Source organism: Chiroxiphia lanceolata, chromosome 5, assembly GCF_009829145.1.
Source record: "Chiroxiphia lanceolata isolate bChiLan1 chromosome 5, bChiLan1.pri, whole genome shotgun sequence".
NCBI lineage: Eukaryota > Metazoa > Chordata > Aves > Passeriformes > Pipridae > Chiroxiphia > Chiroxiphia lanceolata.
In genome coordinates, this window is record NC_045641.1 from 13,846,954 (window position 1) to 13,872,001 (window position 25,048).

Here is a 25,048-nt window from a genome sequence, read left to right on the forward strand (position 1 = left end):
ACCCTGCACAGAGAGCTGTTGCTGCTGCTGCTGAGCTTGTGTCACCAAAGCAACAACCAGGGAGCAGCACATGAGCCAACCCGAGGTGTAGTGCAGGTGGTGAAAAACAAGCAGAAAATTTGTAATTCATAAATCTCGGAGGGGAAAATAGCTGGAAAAAATTACATGAGAGGAGAAATCTAATATTAGTTCACCAAAAGACAGCTTCTGTAAAGAACTGTATTCATAAAGAAATTGTATTTTAAGATTTTACAGTATAAAATATTTCAAAACCTCTTACAGACTACTTAAGTACACTGTTTATAAAGCAACTTACTTGTCTGTTGTGTACTGGGTTTGATGTACTCGAAGGACTGGATTGTGACAAAGCTACACTGCTATTTTTTCCAATCTGAAAGACATTAATTGAGCAGTATTGAGAGGCATATTTGTCAGCTGAATGCGGATGCTGGTGATGGCCTTCCCTTTAGTCTGTAACATGGCACTAATTGCTTTGCATTTTGAACACTGGTATTTTGTTATTGCAAAAGATACACTTCAGATAGAATCATCATTATCTCTCAGAGCCTGTATACCTTAAATAAAGTCTTAAAAGGAACATAAATACTATTACAGTTCAGAAAACAACATATAAGACAGTTGCCAAGGGAATATAGACTGTAAATTCCCACCTCTGTAGAATGAAACTTGTTTCTCTAGTGCCTGGAATCACTTAGAGCAACTGGTCAGAGAGCAGAGTGCGCTCAAGGTCACAGGCTCCTCCCCAGGGACCTTCCCCAGTCCTGGGCAGTTTAAAGCAAGTGGCAAGGACCAGAGCATGCCCTAAGTTATTCCATTTTCTTCCATACTGAATCTTCATTTATCATTGCTCAATAAAGCAAATATTAACCAGAAGAACCAAACTCCAAAGATTCAAATTTGCAATTGTATCCATTTACTGCAGCAGAGAATTTCCCTGGGAATGTGTGCTAATTGTAGTACACTTACATACATTTTAAAAATACTTAGTTATAATATTGCAATACTCAACTGCAAATTTCCATGTTTGAGAGATTACAGTACTCTGCAAGAGCAACTTGTCGGGTTTTTCTACAGTGACCCATAAACATGGTGTAGGTATTTCTGTTGCGATACAGAAAGGGAGACAGCTGTTGAGTCAGAGGAGTAGTTCCTCAGGGGTTACAAGGCTGACAAAGATTAACCATGGACATCTGTCTGCAAATGGCAGATGACTGGAGTGTGAAGAGTTATTCACAAGGTCACTGCAGTTCAAGTAATGTCAACCTAAATCATTTGATGGAGAGGTAGCAAGGACCTGTCTTCTGAACAGTGAGAAATGCAGTAGCCAGTTTCTTACTGGCTCGGTGGGGCTGTGGCGTTGCCTGGCAGGGCCTTCACAACAGCAGCCTTCTCCTTCCCCTCCGCAGCATCGTTTGTTACTTTGCCATTTCACATACAGAGTGAAAGGTAGCCCCTGTCTCCCTCTCCACATCTGCCCTTTCTCATACAGTGACTGTTTAAAACAGTGTTCTCTGTTCACATTCTATCCAGAAGAAATGTTTAAAGATTTTATTTACAGCCAGTCCTTAAGGCGCTCCCGTGATGCACAAAGATTAAAAGGGTGGGCCTCTGCCCATCCTGTTGCCTTTAGCATGTTGTTTTGCCTGCCACAGCTGTTCTCTAGGGAATAATATTCAATATACAGATCTTGACTAAGGATACACAACCATGTACCCTTCCAAGCCATTCAGAACACCATGGCACATGTGCAAATCACTAAATACACCGTTTACAACATTCATAAAACTCTTCGTAATGTCCACCTTTTAAATGGAGAAACAGTCACTAGGAAATGGACGTGCTGAGATCCTAGAATCATGAGAGGGATATTGTACCTCTTTAGGCTTTCATGCTCCTTCTACTAACAGACCGACTCTCTAGGTCAGACAAAGCAGCACAGCTTTGCAGGACCATGTTTGGCCTCAGGCACCATCCTGCCTGTGCTCCAGGACAGAAGGGCCATTCACAGAGGCTGAGTGGTTACAGCACTCCATGAAAATAAAGACAGATTCCAAGATGTCTTGGGTCTTGAATGATGGGAACACCATTTCAAGAAGATTAGGGTGAGGCCAAAATTCAACCCCCTTTTTTTTTTCTCTCTCTTTTAAAAATAAAAGTATACTTCAAAACCCAACAGTCAACACTTCCAGTTACTATCTTCCAGTCCAGAGTTGAATTAAATGAAAAAAACCTATACCATAGCCTATCACCCGTCACTTGACCTTTTTTAATGTGTTCCTAGTCTTTAACCTGCCCTATTACATCAAGGATCAGGAGCAAGATTTTAAGCAATACCATATTTTTGGGTGGGATTTTTACTGTGATTGCATTTCTAGAACACAGCAAGTCAAACAGCACAGCTTAAAAAGGAATTTAAGTGTTGTATTCTCCAAGTTTTAATATTCACATGTAGAGTATGTAATATTATTTGACCCATATGCATAAGTGGGTACAAATTCCATTTATTTTGTATTGCATACAGTATGCTTGTCACAAAGACAATTAGCAGCCAGTTAGACTTCTGCAATACAATGAACTCCATTTTTCCTCCTATTTTTGATTACTACTGTAGCTCCAAAAAACCGGCAGTATAAGAGGAAAGTGTGACGAACTATTACTTATATACATACACATATATGCATGTAGGCACCTGTACATATATATAAAACATTATGTTTAAATATCTGTATATTGCTACACTTATTACAAATATTTAACCTTTTATGTGAGGAAAAAATATTAGTCAGAATTACACTTTTACAAAAATTCAGTAAAGACTTCCGATTGATTCTTTGCAGTTTATTTACTTCTATTACTGTGCAACATGATGAAATACATCACAAATTGGAACAGGAATGACCCACAGGAACAGATTTAAACCCTAGGAGAGTCAGAATTTGAACTCAGAACCTCCTGCATGTAGCTGTAAGACTTCCTCAGACTGCACAAGCTACAGATACAGTCTATGTCCTGTGAAAAGATGATACAATTAATTTCCTACTACCTATGTTTGAATCAAAGTAACAATTTGTACTTACTTTTTCTTCCCATTTGACATCATATACCTCAGGGCAATTTAATCTTTTTGGGCACACACATATTTCAAAAATGAGATGTGTGACAGAATGAGGAATTTAAAGCATTCTCTGCTGACTTAGTTACTTAAAGATCAGTTCTGATTGGACACATTTAAGAGGCTTTCAATAGAAAGACAACACCACTACCCATTTTAAAAAGCCAAACAAGTCATCTCTGTTGTACCTCTGCTGGAAGCAGGAAAGAGAAAATATACCTGCTAGGCCATTCTTTGAGACTTTCACTCTGTCTGCTATACCAGCTTTAGAATTCATTTATTCCTTTTTTCCACTCCCATTTCTGCCTGCTGTTACTTACGGATTGCCTTGCCCTTACCACCTCCTTTTCAAAATTCCATTTAATGCACAATATCCTTAAGAAATGAGAGTTTCACAACCAAAAAAAAAAAAGATTCCTAAGCTACGTTCTCTGGACTCTCTGAGGTATTCTATTTTCTATGGCTTTGTCTTCCAGACACCAGGGCCAAGTGTTGTTTTCTGTGCACTGCACAGCACTGGGCAGGCTGGCAGAATGAAACAGTACATTATTACAAAGACCGTATTGGCAGTTTTCCCACCGAATTTTACTTCACACATACTTTTGTCCTTTTATAGCACCACTGAAAGAGAGGCCAAAGATCTGTTTCTATTCATAATGAAGTAAGCGTGTGTAACGTCATCTGTTGCACTACCTCCAATATTCTGAACATATGTACACTAAAAAATACAACCAAATGTCCACTAAGCTCATCTGGTTAAGATCTTAATTTCTTAATTTTTCCAGTTTTGAACAGGAAATGGCTTCTGAGGTCAGGTGTCTCAGACTCTCCCCAGGAGAAAGGTAGATATAAGTGTTTTACAGAAGAGAAATGAGGAGACTTGCACCACATTAAGAAATGAATCAGCAACAAGTTTAGGAAAAGAAACAAACAGAAATTCTGACTCTCATCTTCCTGTTTTAATGACACAATTTATTTCAGAGAGATGAGAATTAAGAAAAAATTATTTTCTAAAAAGTATTCATTCTGGACACTCAATTTTACTTTCATAGATACAAATGGCTACTTTATTAATTGAATAAAAAAATCTCATAAAAATATTTTGAGAAAGTATATATATATATAATTTTTTTAGCTCTCAAAACGTCTATGACTGGTACAAAACAAATACAAATACGTTTCTGTATTAACCTAGAAAGTAAGTTGTGTGATGAGAACCAATCTGAAGCAAACACAGTATTTTCATTTCAAGAATGCATGAAATATTTCAAGGAAGTCAGACATGATCTGCAAAAAAATAACTGGAAGAGTCCCTTACCTGCCGAGAGATGGAGCTGCTTGTAGGATCTGGCACCGCAGAAATAAGGTTGGCAGTGCTCTTTCTATGAACACTATTCATACCAGGCATTTTAGTGATTTTACAGGCTTTGCTACTAGAACTAGAGTTTTTACGTTTTTTTCCTTCTGATTTGTCAAAAGAAAGGGGTAGAGAAGACACTGCATTATGTGCTCCCAGGGAGTGGTCCCCTGAGTGGTGCACGAGAGAAGATACAGACAGATTAGAAGAGTCAATACTGCTCACTACCATGCTCATGTGTTTCACTGAGTCTGTTGAACTACTTGATAATGAAGTCCGTCCTGAGGGCTCCGATTTGGCACTGAGTGGGCTTGTTCCGTTATTGGTATTGTGCACAGACACACTGTTATAGGAGGATGTAGCCTGATAGGAGTTCAACGTTGAACTGGGGTTCAGGACACAGTTCTTTTTGTGGGACCCTGAAAATGAAGATGAGGAAGATGTTTGCAAAGATAATGAGGATGATGACGACGACGATGACGACGACTGCGGCTTTTTCTTTTTGTTACTTGAAGACTCATCACTCCGAGATGACAGGTCTTTCACTTTTGAGGATTTGCTGGTTTTTGTTTTGGATGGCTTGTGGGATGGGGAAGGGATGACTGCTGGCACTGGTGACACAGCTGATGGCGCCTTGAAAGTTGAGTCCATGATACTTAGGCTTGCAGCCACATGAGGAAAAGCTGTAGTGTGTGACATAATGGAATTCGTCTCTGCCGTTGTCACAAAGGCTGCATTTGATAGCATGGCTGATGTCATTATGTAAGAAGAAGTGATTCTTGAACTGATAGGTGTTGAAGGAATATACACTGCACTGGGGTTGCTGAAAGGCTGTAAGACTGAGGCTGGAAAAGGAGTGGAGACATGTGCTGCTGGAGAAGGCATGGGACTATCTGCTGCAGGAGGAATTTTCCTAAACAGAAAAGGAAACAGAAAAAAAAGAGAGAGATTTAGATACATAAAAAATTCCATCCAAACAATGCAGATAGGAAACAATTTCTGTGAAGGACTAACTCAAAAAGGTAAACCGAGTTCATTCTAATTTTGATTTCTATTTTATTAATCAGGTATAGCAATTAAGTGCACAGTAATCCAATTTAATCACTTTATTACAAATTTAATTTCCTTTTTTCCTCTCCTATTTTACCAAACAATTAAAAAATGCAAATAAAATGCCTGATGGTGTCACCTGTAAACAACTTAGTCACTACATTTCATTCATTGCATACGTTTTGCTTGAAAGTTCAAGTTGTGGAACAGTTTCAATACCAACCTAAGCTCACACGTTAGATTTGATCAAAGCAGTAAATGAGCCAGCCTGGGGATTGTGAAGCACTTAATCACTGAGCTTAAGGAGGAAAGTTCATCCCTTTCCAAATGCATTGCTATTTCCAACAGCTCATTTGAGAGCTGGTTAGATGGGATTAAATAGGGAATTTATTGATTAATTTTCACCGATATTGAAAAATTGACAAAATATTAAACAATGCCTGATAAGCTTTATAAATAATTGAACACACTTCTGCGAATAAAATCTAATAATATTACCTGTGAAATTAGTAGAATGTATTCAAATTCATTTCCATTCAGCCATCATCTTCTATCATTTTATCTAATGCAGTGTTATCAAAGAACCAAACCTTCATAATGTCTCTTGGAAAATTATCATGTAAGCTTTTCCCATTATTTAGACTAAAATTTAATTCACAGTTTAATCATATTTCCCTTTGTTAAGAAGCCATACATCACCATAACTCTGCCCTTGTTATCCTCACTACTGACACCTTTTCAGTTTGTAAAGGCTTACTCTTGCCCTCACAGAAGTATGATAAAAGAGCAGCATTGGGTGTGCTGTTTCATCATAAATCAAATCCTAATTACCAATGTTCTCTCATGGTATTTCTCCCATGGACACCACTGGACAGAACACCGTTTATGGCACAGTTACATAAAGGATTACATACAGTCCATGCTGCCAGAAATGAGGAATTCCTACTGCCTGCCACAACACAAACAAAGCTGCTTATCAGGGCTGTTCCTCAGGTTAGTTTTAAAGAAGGGCCAACAATTCCTACTCATCTTTGTGAACTACTTTGAGAACTAGGGATAAAAGTACCTTGTTAATGATCTCAAAACACAGCCTTGCATCCCTGCACCTCCAGCCACAGCTGCAGAGCTGCACTAACACCAGCTGTAAAATACCAGACTTACACACACCCCTGCTTGGGGAGCACAGGAAAAGGTCAGTCCAGAGGGATGAGGACAAGAGAGGAATACAACAGGGGTTAAGCACTGTCAACTTCCTGTGTTATACAGACAAGTCAGTACTGCTGGAATTCATTAAAATATTAGAGATTACGTAAACAGCTAGAATTTGGGAAACCATATAAAATTGGATTTAGTAGGAGCAGGGTAAGACCTCTTTATTTCTTGTATCGAACAACTACTGCAGAGGTTATTTTTGTTTTCTGTGACAGTAGTGGTACTAATGACATGTTTGCTCAGATGCCTGAGTATCTTTTCTCCTGACAAACAAAGCCAATAGATAAGAAGTTTTAATCTTCATATTAAAGGAAACAAAAATATTTTCATTTGTGGAAGGTGACAGACACTAGTTAACAGCCAAACTGACAAAGTAGAAAAGTGGAACCCCTTGCAGATTGAGCGTGATCAGTATCTAAACAGACAAGAAACTGGCCCTTTTACAGCAAATCCAACCATTTCCAAACTATGTCTTCTAGCACAGTGGCACTGTTATCATCAAGTTACCAGGTTAGTCAGACAAGCCAAGCTTTAGTGCTTAAAAAATATATTTAAATAAAAATCAAACCTTGTTTATTTAATGGCTGGCATCCAATGAATATAACACAGTCCTGATAATAAACAGTGACATGAAACACTGCACTTTAGTGTCATTACACTGGAAGAAGAATGCATATTCTGCAATAGAATACCACCCCCAAAATTAATTCTATCTGCAGATGCCATGAGTTGTTTTTGGTTTTTTTTTTTAAAGAATTAACATCTATGTTAGAAGTGTAATCTGTTTTAATGTATCTATATAGTCAAAGCCTATAGTGCTTGGAACCTGCATATGTGATACAGAGGTGCTTCAACAGTGAGTAATAATCAGAATTTTAAGATCCCAAATGCAGGAAGGACACTACGGACTAAAAGACTATTATATTCCATCTTACAGACAAATGTGTATAGAGTTCCTTATCTTACAACACATGAATCTTACAATGCAGAGCAAAGCACGAATGGGTGATATGGGGGCATGATAAAGATATAAAAATCTAGGCAAAATTCAGGTTCGGATAGACTAAAAAAAGCCCTAAATCTGGCAGAAATTTATACGAGAATAGGAGATTGTTCTGTTGGGCTGTGTGTTCCTTAAAAGAAAAGATTTGTACATATATTACCGCTATGCCTTAATACAGAGGTAATTTTACAAAAGCTGCCTATGGAGTGTTTAATTTAGAAGTTCTACAGAATGAAAAATGTTAAAGTACCCACCAAGCGTAAAAATCCCACTTACTTCCACATCTGTGAGTTCAAGTGTTTTTCTACCATGGAGTTCAGTGCGAATCGAAAATGGTCCCATCTCCGGTCAAAGACATAGTACCCTCTTCCCATTAAGCGACTGCCGTATGAACAGAACTGAAAGAAAAGGTGTTTCAATGTTGCTTACAAAAGTGTATTTCTACATTATAAAACATTTATTGATAGATCAAGGAAAACCACTGTAATTTGTATCATGCATCTAAAACATCTTTAAAAAGGTGTTATACTACCGATAGTATTCATGCTCTCTGTAGCATAAATACTTTTTTCAAAAATTATGAAATATGTGCATAATGTTTCACTGAGTGTAAAGTATATTTCCAACTTTGCTAATGAGTCAATGTCAGAGAAAATGTAACTGCTGAAGTACTTTTAAGGAGGCAATGCTGATTAGTAATACTCTTACCACCTCAGAAAGACAAGTTACACTATTCTGTGCATATTAAATCTCATAACTGAGTAACAGCAATAAAAATATAACTAAAGAGGAAAAAGGTGCAACTGGAACATCTTTAGTGTGTATTTAATAAACAAACCACTGACATTTCAGTAAAAAAGTAAATTATCATCTATGGCATCTGTGCCACAACAGAACACAGGATACACTCTTCACAGTGCATGAAAATCATCTAGAGGAGTAGTAAATATTTTGAGAATTCTGCAAAGCTCAGGAGTAACTCCCTCTGGAGAACTTCCTGTAACATCCTACTACACTGAAATGGTATGATCAGGAATCTACCCTTGCTTCAGTTAAGTCTTAGTGATCTACATGATGTAGAGAAACCTGTTGTAAATCATCCTCAGAAAACAAGACAACTCTCCATCACACAAGGGACCAAGTCACGCAAATTCTGGCTGAGAGCAGAAGCACTGATGGGGTAGAAAAGCATCCACTTAAAGTTCTTTTCAGCTTAATGGACAGCAAGTGCTGACTGCAACTGTTCGTCTTAACTATGTTTCATGACAAGGTTAAACAGGTTAATTAAAACCACCATCTATGTTGATAAACTAGCCTCACCTCCCAGCAAGCTACCACTAACATCAGGTACCACTAAGAGGCAATTAAAAAAGCTACTGACTTCTCACCCCCCTTCAACTATTACCACCTAGCTGGCAGAGGGACTTTGCAAGGAAAACAGTTCACTTCAATATGAAATTCAGCCATTCAGCGTGAACTGTGCTGGAGGTGATTTACACCATCTTTTCTGACTTCAAGATGATATGGACTAAGAACAGTTGCATTACCAGTAACTGCTTCAGTTGAGAGATGCTAAGATTTCAGAGAACAGATGACTCAGTGGGTTTGCCTTGAAACAGAACTAGGGTTCTAAACCAAAATGGCTATTGACAGTCATGCTTCACTGATGAGGCCTCTACAAGAACTGACTGCGCTTAGATTATTTTTTAAATTGTGTGGGCACCCATGCAGTGAACCTTTAGTTTTTAATTCACAGACAAGCAGTCAGCAAAACCAAAGCAGAATACAAGAGTACCAAGGGAACAGGAGGCTCCTGCACATCACAGTATTAAATGGACTATAGTAATAATGATTTTCTCTGTAAGAATCAAATACGAAATTTCATCTGACAGTCATTTAACATTCAGGTCTACTTTTTCCTGGTGTCTGACAGTAACGAGTTCTCCTTTGCTCTAGGGAATATAAACAATGCTACAGTTATCACATGTTTGTTTTACTCTGCATATCATATGGTAAATATGTAAGTGTATTCCTTGGCTCAATTTTTATGAGATCCAATTCTTCAGAAGTTTAAGAGTTCTTCCAATGCATCTTGGTTTGTACACCATAAACAAATTCACACTGCAGAGATAATGCCACAAAGCAGTTCATAGTACTTACAATGAAATTTCTCATTAACACAGGAGGAAGACAAAACCAGCTGCCAGAGAAACACACACTTAAGCCACAACCAGAGCCTTTCCATTTTAGATGAATTAAGCAATAGCTTCTAAGTCCACATACACTCACACAAATGATATTTAATTACTGCTCTAAACCAGACTACAAAAATGAACTGTACTAGCCCCCTGCTGCAAGGTACAGTTCTGGAAGAATTGTGACAACAAAGAGATTATCTGTTCATGTCACATTTAAAGCAATGCAACTTTCCTCAGTTTAGCAGAACTACACCTAAATTGTAGTCTACTGAGAACTAAAACTACTAGTTCTAAAACTAGAACTTCTGAATTTCTGCTGCTCATCTTGTCCTACAACCCATTTGTCACGTGTACTGACCAGTCTTCTCCTCCTACCTTATCCCATCCATACGATTTTCTGTTAAATGTATTTGTTCTCTTTAGAACAGTTTTCAGAATGTAAGGTCCTTATTCCTTACCTTTTTACTAAATTATTTTTTCTCTGCTCTCTAATTGCATAAGAATAAGGGCAAGGCATGCCAGAGACAGACACATACCCCAAGTGGTCTGGGATGGTGTCCAGAAAAATGACAGTCTAATTTCTCAGATTCTTCAGCTCCATCCGCTTCTCCTTCATCACTGGACAATCTGCTCGTTATATCTCCTCCCATGGAAGGCAGTGGCAGTTCTGGTACGTACCCACTGTGGTTTGAAGAACTGTTGCTGTTTATGCTATTTGCAGATGAAGGTCTAGAAGGAGAATACACATTTAAATTATCAGTGTTCAAAGTCTCTGCAAACCTACCTGCTGGCATCAGGCATCAAAGTAAATGATACCAGAAATGATCATGTAAAGAAGGACAGTAAAACATACTGAATAGCTGATATTTGGTCTTGTCAGAAATACATCATGAAGTTATCATTAACATTAGCAGAAGCACCTTTGTATTGCCTGGAATTTTAAATTTGCCATGAAGTTCGGTTTTAGATCTTGAGAGAAGCAAAGTGTATTTAAAACGTAAATAAAAATCAGATGAGTAAAATTGTCTTACAATGCACCATTACTGTGCTACTTGATTAATCCCAAGCGTCCAGTTATAAAGTTATATTTCATACCAAAATCCTACTGAAATCAGTGTACTAAATTTAATAAAAGTGTTTAGCTGACACCCTCTACAGCTAGATTAGTGGGTGAAGTAACTGGGAGAAGCTCTCACAGCATGTTTTCTTTATCGTTGTCTAAAATCCAATGAAACAAAGTAGGAATGCCTTTGCACCACAGGATGTGATGGTGCCTTGCCTTTCAAAAGTAGTTTGGAAACAAATTAGATTAGAAGTGGGGTGGAAAAGGATCTCAATTACAGACCAATACTTGGTCTATACAACCACGTATGTATGGATTTCTCTGAGGCTGGAGGAGATGTCCACATTGGGCAAAATCTGCAGATTATCATCTTCAGCTTCAAGAATTCAGTGTCTCTGGGCATAGCAGTCACTAAGCCTGTGGACAGGTGCCCTCTCCTGACCCGTGCAGGGATTGCTCATGGATAGCATCAGCTGGGAATAACTGCTGCAGCTGCTGCTGCAAGGGATGGATTGTTCCAGTGCTCTGCAGCCTTCAGGAGAACTTGGCAGGGTCAAGCCAAGCCACCCGCAGTGAACCCATCGAGCTGTGCCTCAGCAGAGCAGGGAGCACTCGCAGAACCCCTTCCAGCAGTGGAGCCACAGGCTGGCTGGCTCCCAGACAGGCAGCAAGGCTTTCCTCTGGCATGGCTGCTTGCAAAACCAGACAGGATGACCCAACAGAGGCACCTCAGCAGAAACAGAAGTGTAGGCTGTACAAACACAACATAGGACTTCTAAAATCCTCCTTGTGCACCACTGTCTCTGTAATTTCTTCAGCTGACTCTCATGGAATTGCATTCCAGTTTTGCTGCTTTGACTGTAACACCTACTAAAACCCATGTCTGCCTGTCTGTTCTCCTCTCTAGTTAAGGACTCTGTAAGGTCACTCCTTTAACAAGAATTTTAGGCAGATTCACACCAATTTATCTATTCTTTCATTGTCTTTTCACTCAAACCCTCTAAGGCCCACCCCTGCCACTGTAAGATTAAAATTTCATTAGGGCTTGGTGAATTGAAACAGCTGTCTCTGTAAGACTTGAGAGAGCAAATACAAAAAGTATCTCTTTGAAATAGGGACTGTCATAGTACAAAAAACCCAAAATGAGCTTGACCAAGGCTTCTGCAAAGAAATGAATGATGAATCAATATAAATATGAACAAAACCAACTAGTTTAGCTCTATGCACTCCAGTCAAAACTAGCACCAAAAACCCCCACAAATAAACAAAACATATGGGAAAGTTTTCCAGAGGATAATTAGAATTCAGCAGACCAAATACCTCATACTGTTTTTCGTAAAGAGATGCCTTCAGAAGTTTGCATTGTCTTTCTGAAGACTGTTTTTGTCTTTTCTAAGAAAAGCCTTCAAAACAAGGGAAGACATGCTATGGACAGTTTCACAACAATAGTTTCAAATCAACACTAAATTACACCTTTTTTTACAAGAATTCCATTGATGTAATTGGCGAAGTATTTGTAGAGAAAAATTCTACATTAATGTGCAGAATTTCACCTGTACTCCTCTAATACCTGAATGATTCATGTAAACAGACTTTTATTCCTAAATGTCCCAGACTGATTTGAATGTAAACTTTCCTAATTATTACTGGCCATTTTAGAAAAAAAAAAAAAAAGTTAGTCTGAGATTCTGAGCCGAAGGTGGACACTACTCCTTACCTCATTCCCAGTCAGACCACAGGTTACCGTGGACAGATTTAGGTTAATAAGAGCTAGCAGAAATTCTTATATTAGTATGTTTTATTGTGCAATAGCCTAAAGAAGTATTGAATGCTTATAAAATGAGATGTATGAAAGACTAAGAATCTTCTTACAGCACCTTCAGAATGCACCATTCTACACTGGAGAACTGCTTACCTTGGAAGTACAGAATTTGGTGGCCTAGATTTTGCAGGAGATGTTACTTTAGATTCTTGACCAGAGTTCACTGAGGATCCTGACAGAGAGTCTTGTGCTGGTGTGGGCTGGCTCTGATAGCTTTCCCTTGCAGATGGTGGATGCTCTTTGTCTTTTGCGACTTCTTTTTCCCTGGATCGAGCTTTGTGTTCAGCTAGAAGGATGTCAAACTGTTTTTTACGGCCTGGAACTGCTCGTCGATGATTAAGTGAATGAGTCTAAAAATAGGGTGGTTAAAAAGCATTTGTGTGTGCATGACATTGTTTATGAGTCCTCTACACTTCTGATACACCACAACTCTAAAAGATAAAATCTACTTCAAACAACTTTAGCCACAGTTATGGAAATAAAGCTGCTATTCCACATTATCTTTGATAATTTATGAAGTCATTCTTAAGAAATGCCAACATCAAGGCTAAAATTACTTTTTGCAACAATTTTCATATAATAGAGACTATTGACTTACCTTTGCCAGACAGAAAATAGAATTCCAGTAATTTTAAGATATTAAAAAGTAACATCATTGTAGCTTTTAGCTTCCAATGAAAAACTGATTTCATTGGATTGAAAAATGTGAATACATTTTAAAGTGAATTTAACTGATCGTCTCCACTGACAGGCAGCACATACACATACAAATGTTCATTATAACTGTCCTACATTGCTGCTACTTTTTGACATGAGAGTAACTACTATCACAAGGGCAACCTCCAAGTAAGTCATTATACAAAAATATGTTAATTTTTTTAAACTAAAAACTGACTATACTTCAACACTGTTGCACACATGAACCAAAAAAGGAGCATTTAAAATAACACCTGGGCTTCTACACGAAACGTTAATGCTTTCTGCATTATAAAATGACAAGAAAAAAATATTTTTAGAAATATCAGTGGAATAATGCAGATGCTCTGATTCAAAGAAACAGAATTACTCAAAAGAATTACCTGAAGACAGCGTCTGAATACCATACCCATTGTCTGTAAGACAGGAGCAGGTATGACCTCTCAAACTACTGTGGTAGGATTTAAACTATAACAAAGCATCTGATATTTTATCTTCTAAGAAAAATACCTTGCAGGTGAGTGATCTTGTGCAAGGTTTCTTTGTTTCAGGATCCAGTACTCCACAGTGTTTATTTGGGTCAAATTCTCTTTCTGTTTGATGAGGGAATGAAAAAGGAGAAAAAACCAGATTATTACAGAAGTTTTAACCAGAGTAGCTTATTATTTTTGCCTGATAGAACTTACTTCATGCCCAACCTGAACCACTAATCCCTACCCAACATCCCTTATAAATAGTGCTGTGTGCCACACTCATACAGTTGTGCAGTTTTTTGTCCTTGCATGTTTTAAACTATATAGAGCAGGATTTCAGCCATAGATTTCATGGCAAGAAGTCTGTTTACAGTGCTGTACTCAACGGAATGGCCCAAACATAGTACCAGGCCAATGCCTTGCAACTTCAATTCCCTCTCTAACACTGCTTCTGAGGCCATGAAATACAGTAAATCCTCCTCCTGAGCTGGGCTAACAATACATACACAACACATACAATATCACAAGTACTTTGAACAATATTTCTTTTACATACTTAGAAATTCTAGAAAACAACCCATGGTGTCTCCAAAGTAAATGAAAGATTACTGGTGGCATTTAAAAAACAAAATTTATCTAAATCTGTCCCCTAAATCTGTATAAAAATAACATGTATGTTAGTTTATATTACCCTAAGTGGAAGGAGGCATGGAGTTTAAAGTTTGCAGAGATTGTGAAAACAAGGCATTTACATGAGTTCTACTCATGATTAACATTAAAAATGTATTAATATTTAATATGCTGTATTTGCATATTTCATTTTCATTAATATTTTAGTGTTTATATGCCACAGATAGCATCACCTCCTTTAGGTTACGTTAATATAGTTTTAGGGTTTCCACTAAGAGCTGTAACAAAACTAAGGACATACACTTCTTAGTTTATGCCACCAAAAACCCCTACCACTACCTTCACACACCTTGACAAAGTGTGGTTTAATTTGCAGACTGGTTTGCTTTTGTTTGATAGGGAAATATAAACTATTGCCAAATCCTATTTTAACTATACAGCGGTATTACATTCACATATAACAAACATCCTGTGTTCAAATACAACATTTAATCAGAGGATCTAAAAATTCTTTATAAACAAACAAACGAGAGCTAAGAGAAAGACAGTGATTCACAGCTGTGTTACAACGTTATGACAGCATCACAGCAAGTAGAACAGCTGGAAGAAGAAAAGTGAGGCCAAGTAACCTATGTTAGACAGCAACCGTCCTCCAGATACACAAATACTAGCAGTTCTATGTATTCTGCTACATGGACTTAAAAATGCTTATGCAAACATTAAATGGCTATTTTATCGACCTATCAGCAGAGACATACCAAAAAGTGAGTTTAGAAAAAACAGCTGTCACAGCTTTTTGGCAAAATCTACAAAGGGATTGAAATATGTCACAAGTAGTTGTAGATTCTTTGGCATTTACAGCACAACAGAAACAGAAAAGTAGCTGTGTATGACTCAATATAATAAACATTTCTTTTTTACTTAATGAATGAAAATGTGTTCATGAACTAAAGGAGTTAATTACTCCTGGAGTTTAAGATGTTCCTATTGCAGATTCCTGAATCACCCATCTAAAAACCTTCAATGTAAATTAAAAAAAGAAACTAAGAAGACGATATGGACTAATAAATATGCCTTCATATGAAAAATCCTGAGGGCAATCATAAGGCTATGGAAAGTGTTCTGAAAGTCACCAAGCAAGGACTGTTTTTAAACAACAGGAAAACATATTTCAAAAATCAAAAGCTCTCCAGATTGCTACTGGAGAGCATTAATGTCCCAACCAAGTAAGACTTGCAGGACTGATTACAGTAAAGCCAGTTATCAGGAAAACATAAACAGATAAAATCAAGAGAAGGAATTACAGTCAGAAAGAGTGGAAGCCTCCACCTTTGACTGAACAACAACATAACCTGCTTTCTCCGAGAAACAGAAAATACTGAACAGGGAACCACTTCTCCTAACTGAAGCATGTGTGGCTGTTCCAGAGAAATCATGAACATCTAACTGCCAGCTACAGACATGCCTGGTTTGGGCAACACACTAAATGAAGCTTATCACCTTCTTATCAATAACAAAATGCAGCTTCTGACTACTTCCGTATTTGGAAATGTGTAGTGTGACAACCCTCAGACTCCTGTGCACAGGCACAGCTTGAGAAAACTGTCTCTTTGGAATGGATTCCACTTCTTCGTGTTGAGTGGATAATGTAAAGAGCATTTGTTATAACCTTCACTGAAAGAAGAGGACGGGCCAAAACTGAACTATCACGAACTCCTGTTTGGTGTAAGCTGGGCATCATCATTCTTTGACTTCACCCAAAGAGAGCAAGAACTAAAGAAGATTTAGGAAAAAAAAAATCTTTTTTTTTTGCAGTTTGCTACTGGGAAACACTAATCCACTTATGCTGGGCAGCTACAGACTGTCTTTTGTGGTTCCGCAAGCTGTTTCCTCTCTCTCACCAAGGACAGTGCTCCTGAAAAGAGGGCAGGTTCATTCATCACCCAAACAACCACCAGCTCTCAGCAAAATAGAAAACAAACTTCAATCACAGTTGGGGAAATGGTGTGAGAGAGAGTAGAGGCTGCTAAAAAGGGAAGGAAACAGATGTAAACTGGCCAAACTTATTAAGGAGCTTCAAAAATTAACATCTGTACAGCTCCAGAGCAGCGGACTGAGGGAAACCTAAATCCCCTAACCACCGCTTCATTCTTTTAACATGAAATGAATGAAATTACGCAATATCTAAAATAATCATCTCATTGACCTTCCAAGATCTTTTTCTCAGCCTTTGTATAATCCTGTATAATAATGGAGAGGAATCCATCATAGTGACACACAATCTACAGGCAATTCATCTCCAGTGCTCTCAGGACTTCCACTATTTGCATCATTGTTAAATTATTGCATTGCTGCATCAATACTCGAGGCAATGGAAGTAAGACTGAACAGATTGTAAATTTGATAATGACAGAGGAGCTGTAAAAAAATCTCAGTTCTGTGGATTTGTTAACCATATAAAAGTAAACACATGCCTATCGGGGTGCTCAATCAGTCCTGTGCAGAAATTTCCACCAGGGAGACGATCCCTGGCCTGGAAGATATTGTGAGTGCGACCTCAGACACAGAACAGCTCAGGAGTCACCTCCACAGAAAAAACCAGCAAGCTGAAGGAAGGTTCTACAGAACTGATTCTCCTTTATGAACACATTTCAGCAAGCACTTGTACAAAAAAGTACAAGTATCACCTACAGCCCTGCAATGCTATGTGGTGACATGAGGGAAACCACTCTCAGTTTTAACTGCCCAAGGAGGAATTCAGAATTGATTAGCTAAATTAAGCATCTAAACCATTAAAGGAAATAACAGGTTAAAAGAAAGCAGTATTTCAAATTAATTGTAAAATAGAGAGAGTTTTTATTAGAATAATAAAATTGGATCTTAGAGACTGAAATGTAAGGGTTAAAGCCATATCTTAAGCTGCTTTATTGTAATATTTTTTCATTTTGTGCAACACTATAAATGAACAACGGTTCTATCTTCTTATATACACCACCTTTAACTAGTTAAGAAAGCAATCAGTGTACTGAACCCTTTCAGGCAATGGCATTGTTCCATGCCCCACACAGCCCTAGCAAACACCTCATACTGGACTGGAATCCAGCCAGGGTAGCAGCACCATAGGCTAACTGCCAAATTTGAGAAAATAAAAAAAAATAAACCTGATATTCAGGCAAAAAATAGGGCACGCTCATTAACTGGAAATGAAACCATCTATCTTGTACAACTTATACTTGGTTCATAACTAGTGAACATTTAGAAATCATGTGAACTAACTTTGTGCCAAAGTGACGATCCAGTGCGGATCATGCTGCCATTAGCAAAATTAGCCTTTCAGTACACACAAGAAGTTCCTGCCCAAGTCACAAAGTACTGCCAGCTGATGAATAGACCCTGCACAGCTTCTGGAGCCATAAACTTGAGTCAGTTACTTTTGCTTTAAAAAACCCATAAAATAAAATCCCTCAAAACACTGTTTCCTTTTATTCGGAGCAAAATCTGTTTTCAGCTTTATGCGGCGAATTCTCTACTTGCTGCCCTACAGCTGGCATGGGTCACGTCCAGGGAACTCCACAGAAAATAATTCCTCCTCCCCATGGATGGCAACCTTTCTAACGGAGCCTCTGCCCTCCCACAACGTAACGTTCTGTGCTTTGGTGGCAGGTTTGGATGGGGACCACACATCCTCAAAGCTACTCTGCCTAAGACCATCCAGGGCATTTCCTATTTAATGGTGCTTCCTCAACTCTACTGTCCTGCCTTCCTGAGAAAGCTCGAGAGGCCCATGCTAGAAACATCTCCACTCATGTGTGAACTGTAGAGGGGTAGGGGTGGAGGGGAATTATGACTTTTAAGACTTCCCCAGCATTTCCGTATCTTGTTAGAATTTTCTAGTATCTAAAGCCAAGAAAAAAGATTCCTTAAAAAAAATCATTACTTGGAGGATAATTCAAAGTCTTAAACCAATTCAACTTGATAATGACTGAAGCCACCCAACCAAGGCACATTTTCTTTTGTTCTAAACAAACCCAAATCCCATAATGGCTTGAGGAAGTCTTCTGCTTTTCTATTTTAATGAATTTACTTCCTTAAAGATTTATATTTGGCCTGTTGACCAATAATTTCAAGCTATACAGAATGTGTACTTTGCAAATACTTTACACATGCTAAGACTGTGAAAGCATTTTTTTTTTAATATTTGCAAACTGGCATCTTACAATAAAAAAAAATCAAAGCAGCATTTTATTAGCTATATTACGAGCTATAGAAATATTAACAAAGAAAGACAGACTATCTCAACAGATGAACTACAACATCACTCACCTGAAAGTCTTTTGTAAGGCTTGTTACTACTTTTAGTGCCGTTTTGGTGTTTCTTGTCTATTGATGGAGCTACAATTCCTTTGCCATTCAGAATCTTTTCTGGTGATGGTGGCACTGACTTGGATGTCAAACCAGATTTAACCAGAGTTGGAGCAGGTATGGTGGATGAAGAGGCTGAGGAGGAGGTGATGGTGGTAGTGGTTGCAGAATTCATTTTAACATTGGCACCATCTGCCTTCACTAGGTTAGGAATTTTCTCTAGACTGACTACTGGAACAGGAACGCTGCAAAACCAAAGAAAAATCTTCAAGTGGTATTGCCTGTACTGAAGATTTACAGTTACTTAATCCCCTTCCACAGATATAAAAAGTTTGATGCAAGTGACACAGTATCTTAAGACCAGACTAAAATGAAATACTTGGTACCATTATTGACTATTTTTGTTCAATCAAACACTTACAAAACCAGGCATCTGTAAAGCCTGGTAATGTAGAGAATTAGGAAAACAAACCTTTGCATTTTTGTAAAAATCCAATTCCCTACTATTCATAAGCAAAATCAGTATGTGGTACTAAGGAAAACATACCCCTTACAAATATAGTCTCATGCCTTTAACACAAGCGCATATCAGATATTTGTATACCGTACTAAACTCACCACGATAACAAAGCAGTTTGGTAATAATATTAATATTTCTAAACAAACATAAAAATAATTCATTTGCTCAGATGTGTCTGAATGACATACAAGTTCTGGAAACAAGGAGAAAAGAGATTTTAAGCATAGAAATCTTAACAGCGGTCTCTTTAAAAGTATTACAATCTTTGATGACTTGAGTATTACTACAATGTACTTCTAATAAAAGCTTAGGAACTTAAAAATAAAAATTCCCAATATAATTATTAGCTTACTTGGCCCTTTTCAGAATAAAGTTTGCAATAACTTACTCCTACTTAAATACCACCACAGAATATTTGACAGTAACAAATGTTACCTTCTCAATTTGGCAGCAAAAACGACTGAGACAAGTGATTTCCAATTCCAACAGTATTCTAACATTTTTGGATTCTATTTGCATGAGGAAATATCCAACAATGATAGCTGCTTTTTACCTACTCAACAACTCGAGAATTGGATGTCTTGTGACTATCAACTAATATATAAATTATATACCCCTCCTTACTTAAACAAACACAAATAAAAAATATTACACAACTGTATGGTTAGGGGCTTATCCCCATTCACAACTGACACGTAATTTCACTCTTTTGTGTCTGAAAAATAGCACCTTCACTGCACCTTCCTACAGATGGAATGGTTAATAGGTGTGGAGTTTTTACAGTCAGAAAGAGATGACTTTGAGATGGCATTCTCCATTGGAAACATCGAAGCAGGATTGAAAATAACTCAAGTCTTGATCTTCCTGGGCTCCTACAAACCTCTCTTTCCCTGCAACTGCTGAAGACGACAAACAGAAAACGCGGCACGTGTGGCTGGAGCGGACTCTCGCACACGCTCCAATCTTTCTTCTACGTGTCTTTTAACATAGGAAAATGTACAAACTTTGATATAAACAATAAATATACACAACTACTAAGAAGATTTAGGCACCAAGATATATGCTGGAACTGGAATTAAATTATATGAAACTTCCATATCCTGTGGTACCATAAAGGGAGCAGTCAGTCAGTCAGAATACAGATCTGACTGCAGTGAGATGTAGGTCATTGGCCAGTAACCGAGCAAAAAAATGTACCTTACTCTCAAAATCAGAACTGCATTAAGTATTTCAATGAATGCAAACATGTAGCTATGAAAGGGAGGATTTGATCCTCTACTTTTTTAAACTGCTCTGAATTTATTATTTATAAGGCAGGCAAAAATTACAACATTTCAGTGTAGGAATTATTTTTTGTCCCTTTAAATAGATGGCAATTACATTTTCTGAAAATAGGAGAATCTTACTCTACATCAAGTAGTTTTACTATATATAAGCTATAAAAACATATGAACAAATCTTCATGCTCAGTTTGTAAGATCTAACTTAATTCAAAATACTGATACACAGTGAAAAGGTCAAATGTATTATCTGGACTAGTAGTAAAATATGGTTAATAAAAATGAAAAGGGTTTCTCTGTTTTGCAGTGTTCAGAATCTCAGATCCCAAGGCACATATGGATGGATCACTGTGATAATGAAAAATGCCCAGGTGAGGGAACATTTTTGCTTCGTTTTATTACAGATCAACAAGTCAACCTTCATTATGCATTTCATTGCAGTGTAAAAGGAAAAAGAAAAATACTCCAGTAATTGAGAACACATGAATTCTACAAAGTCCTGGCACTCTATAGTAAATTATTTGAGATTTCAGAAGCTATAGATGATAATTTCTTTTTTTTTTTAATATATAAAAAAAAGGTACTGCATTCAACAGTGAGGAGCTCTAGTTTAATCTTAGCATAAAACATAAAGATGAACTGATAACCAAGTGCCAAATTGGAAGCTGCACAAGATCAGTGACTATAGCCAAATATTAAGGTCTAAAAAAGTAAATAGATCATAAATGCTCATATTTATATTTGATGGTTCTTTCTCCAAACAGTTTTTTGAATAAAGATTGGGCATTTATTTTAAAGGTTTGTTAGAAAAATAAAAATCAGGGTTTTTAATTTTATTTACTATATTTTAAAAAAAAGTTTTGAATTTAGATTTTTTTAAAGACAACCATCGAAAGGGACAATTAGAAAACCAACATGCAACAAACAAAAATCAAGGAAAAAAATCTATATTCAGTAAAGACAAATTTAGTTTTTCTTGACAAAAGAAACTCTAATAAGATTAGCAGTATCTACCTAAAGGGCAATAAAATAGTTACTAGAAATGCAAACATGTCAGAAACATTCATTTTTTTCTTCTAAAAGAAGGAAATATGATAACTCTCTCTAATCAGATAAAAACGCTTTTTGATTCCCTCAGTAAGTGTAAATGCCAGCTGAAAAATAATGATTGCTTTTTTCTTTTTACATAAGGAAATCTGCATAATGTGGCCATGAGTTCCAAAAGAGATGTAGAGATATCGGGTCTCAGCATATTAATTTCTAATTGAATCTTGGAATACTTGGCAACTTAGAGAAGCTAGCTGACTGCTGCTCTTGCATCCATGCTGAAAACCCAAACCAAAGTGTCTTGGAAGAAATAATGGAAAAGCTAATAAACTGATAAACAATTAGTTCACAGAGTTTTGCTGAAAATCAGATCTTGACCAAAAATCTGGTTTCACTTTTTGATGAAGTTACCTGTTAAGCTGACAAAAATAACTGTGATAATGCTCCAATTTTTGAAAAGCATTATAAAACACATATACGACCACTTTAAAAGCAGGTGGTAAACAATATGAAATTCAAAACTAGTTTTTCAGAGATTTACGATTCATTAAGGGTGCTTGCTAGGGGGACTTTTTAGCCATCACTACCAAGCCTAAAATGACTGAAAACTTTGGTGGATTTGAGAAATAAATATTGAGAAATAAATGGATTTGAGAAATAAATATAAGATTACTGGTGATAAGATTTGCTGATGGAATCAGGATGGAGGGAAACTAAATAATGAAGAGACAAAGACAGTTATAAAAAGCAGAATGGAGTGTTTGGTAAAGTTCACGAACTCAAAAAGATATTTTAATACAAGTGAATGTAAAGTTAAACATGAAATAAGCTGCTCGGTCTGCAATGAAATACAGGGAAACAATATACTGGAAAGTAGTGACAAAAATATTTAGTGGTCACACTGATTAGGCAATATGAGCTTTTATTGTATTGTTGTGCTTATATCAAAAAAGGGATATGGCAAATAAGATTATGCAGCAAAAAGAGTTTTCACATGTCCCTGGTTATACTGATATTGGATTATGGCCTCCAGTGTTGCTGACCAGTGGTACAATACCAGTGTTGATGAATTAGAAGGGAATCAGCAAAAGGCTACAAAGATGTCTGAGAGCTACACGAAGTGCTTGAACATGACAGGCTTTAGAAGTTCATTCTCTTTTTCAGATAAGATAACATTTCCTTCTGTTTTCTCATGTTTTGTCAGGCAGTTGGACTAGATGATAGTTACAGGTCCCTTCCAGCAAGCAAGAAAAAAAATTGCAGTATGTCACAACACTTCTCATACCTAGAGCTCCTTATTACCTCTGTTTTCCTTCCTTTAGGTTTTTAAAAATTACTACTGCTTTCTGTTAAGTAATTTTGCTGGGTTTATGTTTTGGTCATTTGTAACTATATTAATTCTAAAATCTCAGCCATTCAACTATTTTCAAATTTGCGAGAAAAGAAATTCACATTTAATAATATAAAACATTGCTCTATTTTACATTGCTGGGATTGCCTCTACAACGTGTAAAGTATTTGTGATTTAATGTTGGACTATATGGTCCAAGTTAATTCTGCAGAGTATTGTTTCCATGCTGCAATATCCTTAAATCATGACTATTTTCACTTTCTCAGCCTTAGTACAAACAACGGTATTTCCTAACGCAAAAAGATAAAAACTAAGAGATGATTAGAAAATACTTTGAAAAGTGACATTATAAATTTTAAATGGTTATCCACAGGTGATCCTACTTCTCTTTACAGAAAGAGTGTCAGTTTTCTCCGTGTTGATAAAAACCACATAATTTCCATCTCATTTTCTTCATTTTCAGAACTTCTGGCAGGCGATGGCTGAGCTTTTGGAAGAAGGCCAAGGAGACCTGCTTCAGCTGGTATCTCAGGGGTAGCTTACTTGAACACTTTACCCCAATTTTATACTGCCTTAGGTCATGGATGGGTAGAAATGAATGTTCGGTAGCACCACATCACCTAAATCCTCCGTGGTAGCACCCAGAAGCTGTGCTGGGGCACAGCAAGCAAAGCAGCATCCTTTGAGTAGGTCAGCAGTGAGGGAGAGAGCTCCTGGCTGCAGGAATGCCTTGTATAAAGGGTAGGCATCTGGGCTATGCTTATTAATTATGATCACTTGTTCATTGTTATTGTTATTGCTACCAATCATCTTACTCTTTTTCTTTTTCTCTCTATTTTCTACCCTTCTGCTGTACCTCTTACCACCTCAACTGCAAGCTGCAGAAAATGATGGCTTGCATTTATCTCGTGCACAGTGCAGTGGTGCTCCAGCTCTGCTCCAGTCTCTAAGCACTGCTGTATTATTAGCAACCATGTTAGAGACATACAGGCGAAAAAAATCAGAGCTGACAGATATTTCTGGATGATGTATTCACAATAACACTTTATATTCCAACTAGAGGAAGGGAAGTATTAAAACACCGGCTAAAAAATGAAATGGTTCCAGATCTCTTTCATCTGATCATTCTGATCATGTTTTTTAAAGCATTAGCCGTGGAGCAACCTGGACCTGTGCAGCACACCTTAGAACAAAACAGAATGTGAAGAAGAGAAAGAGCTACTCGGTCAAGATGATGCTTCAACCAAAACTATAATGAATTAAACAATGGAAGAGTTGGGTCTATATGAGGGCAGGCATGGCAAAAGACAGATCTACTGGGCCATGCTCTTGCAGAGGCCATTCCCAAAATACTAATTGTAACAGCTAAAATTTAAAGGAGATGCTATACAAAAGAATCAGGCAAGCCCAACAAAGGTTATTCCAGGTCTGGAAAGCAATCATTAAGGTCATACAATTCCTGAATTAAGCTAATTTGACAACTGTCTGGAAGAACTTATGTCAAGTAAATGTTTGGTATGAGACTACAGTGTAACAGACAAAAGCATGGAACAACTGGAAGCTTTGAAGGATCATAAACCACAATACACTTGGATACATGATGAATCCTACTTGCATTTTTTAGACAAATGAGTCAATCGAGTATTTCCTTCTAAAAGATAAGAAATTCTACAGCTTGTACAAGATAGAATCTTAAAAAATAATACATTTTATGAATTATTTTACGAATTACTTTTTTCTCCTGATAAGAATCAGACCTGCTGAATATTTTCTAGAATTCTAAATAAATATTATAATCTTCTAATGGAATAGGAACAAACACTTCTGTAACAGCTGTCAGCTCTCTATAAC

At 37.2% G+C, this 25,048-nt stretch overlaps 1 protein-coding gene across 6 annotated transcripts in view; it reads right to left on the reverse strand.

The window, feature by feature from the left end:
- The window catches only part of ATXN7L1 (ataxin 7 like 1), a 117,048-nt gene that overhangs the window by 5,526 nt on the left and 86,474 nt on the right, over positions 1-25,048 (reverse strand). For 5 of the 6 annotated variants that reach the window (XM_032688289.1, XM_032688290.1, XM_032688295.1 and 2 more), the window contains 7 exons: positions 18,961-19,244; positions 14,045-14,127; positions 12,932-13,188; positions 10,490-10,682; positions 8,032-8,153; positions 4,452-5,403; positions 317-391 (listed from right to left, as the gene is read on the reverse strand). In XM_032688289.1, the coding sequence (XP_032544180.1) occupies positions 317-391; positions 4,452-5,403; positions 8,032-8,153; positions 10,490-10,682; positions 12,932-13,188; positions 14,045-14,127; positions 18,961-19,244 (1,966 nt within the window). The remainder of the gene's footprint in view (positions 1-316; positions 392-4,451; positions 5,404-8,031; positions 8,154-10,489; positions 10,683-12,931; positions 13,189-14,044; positions 14,128-18,960; positions 19,245-25,048) is intronic. The other variant, XM_032688291.1, reaches the window with a different exon arrangement.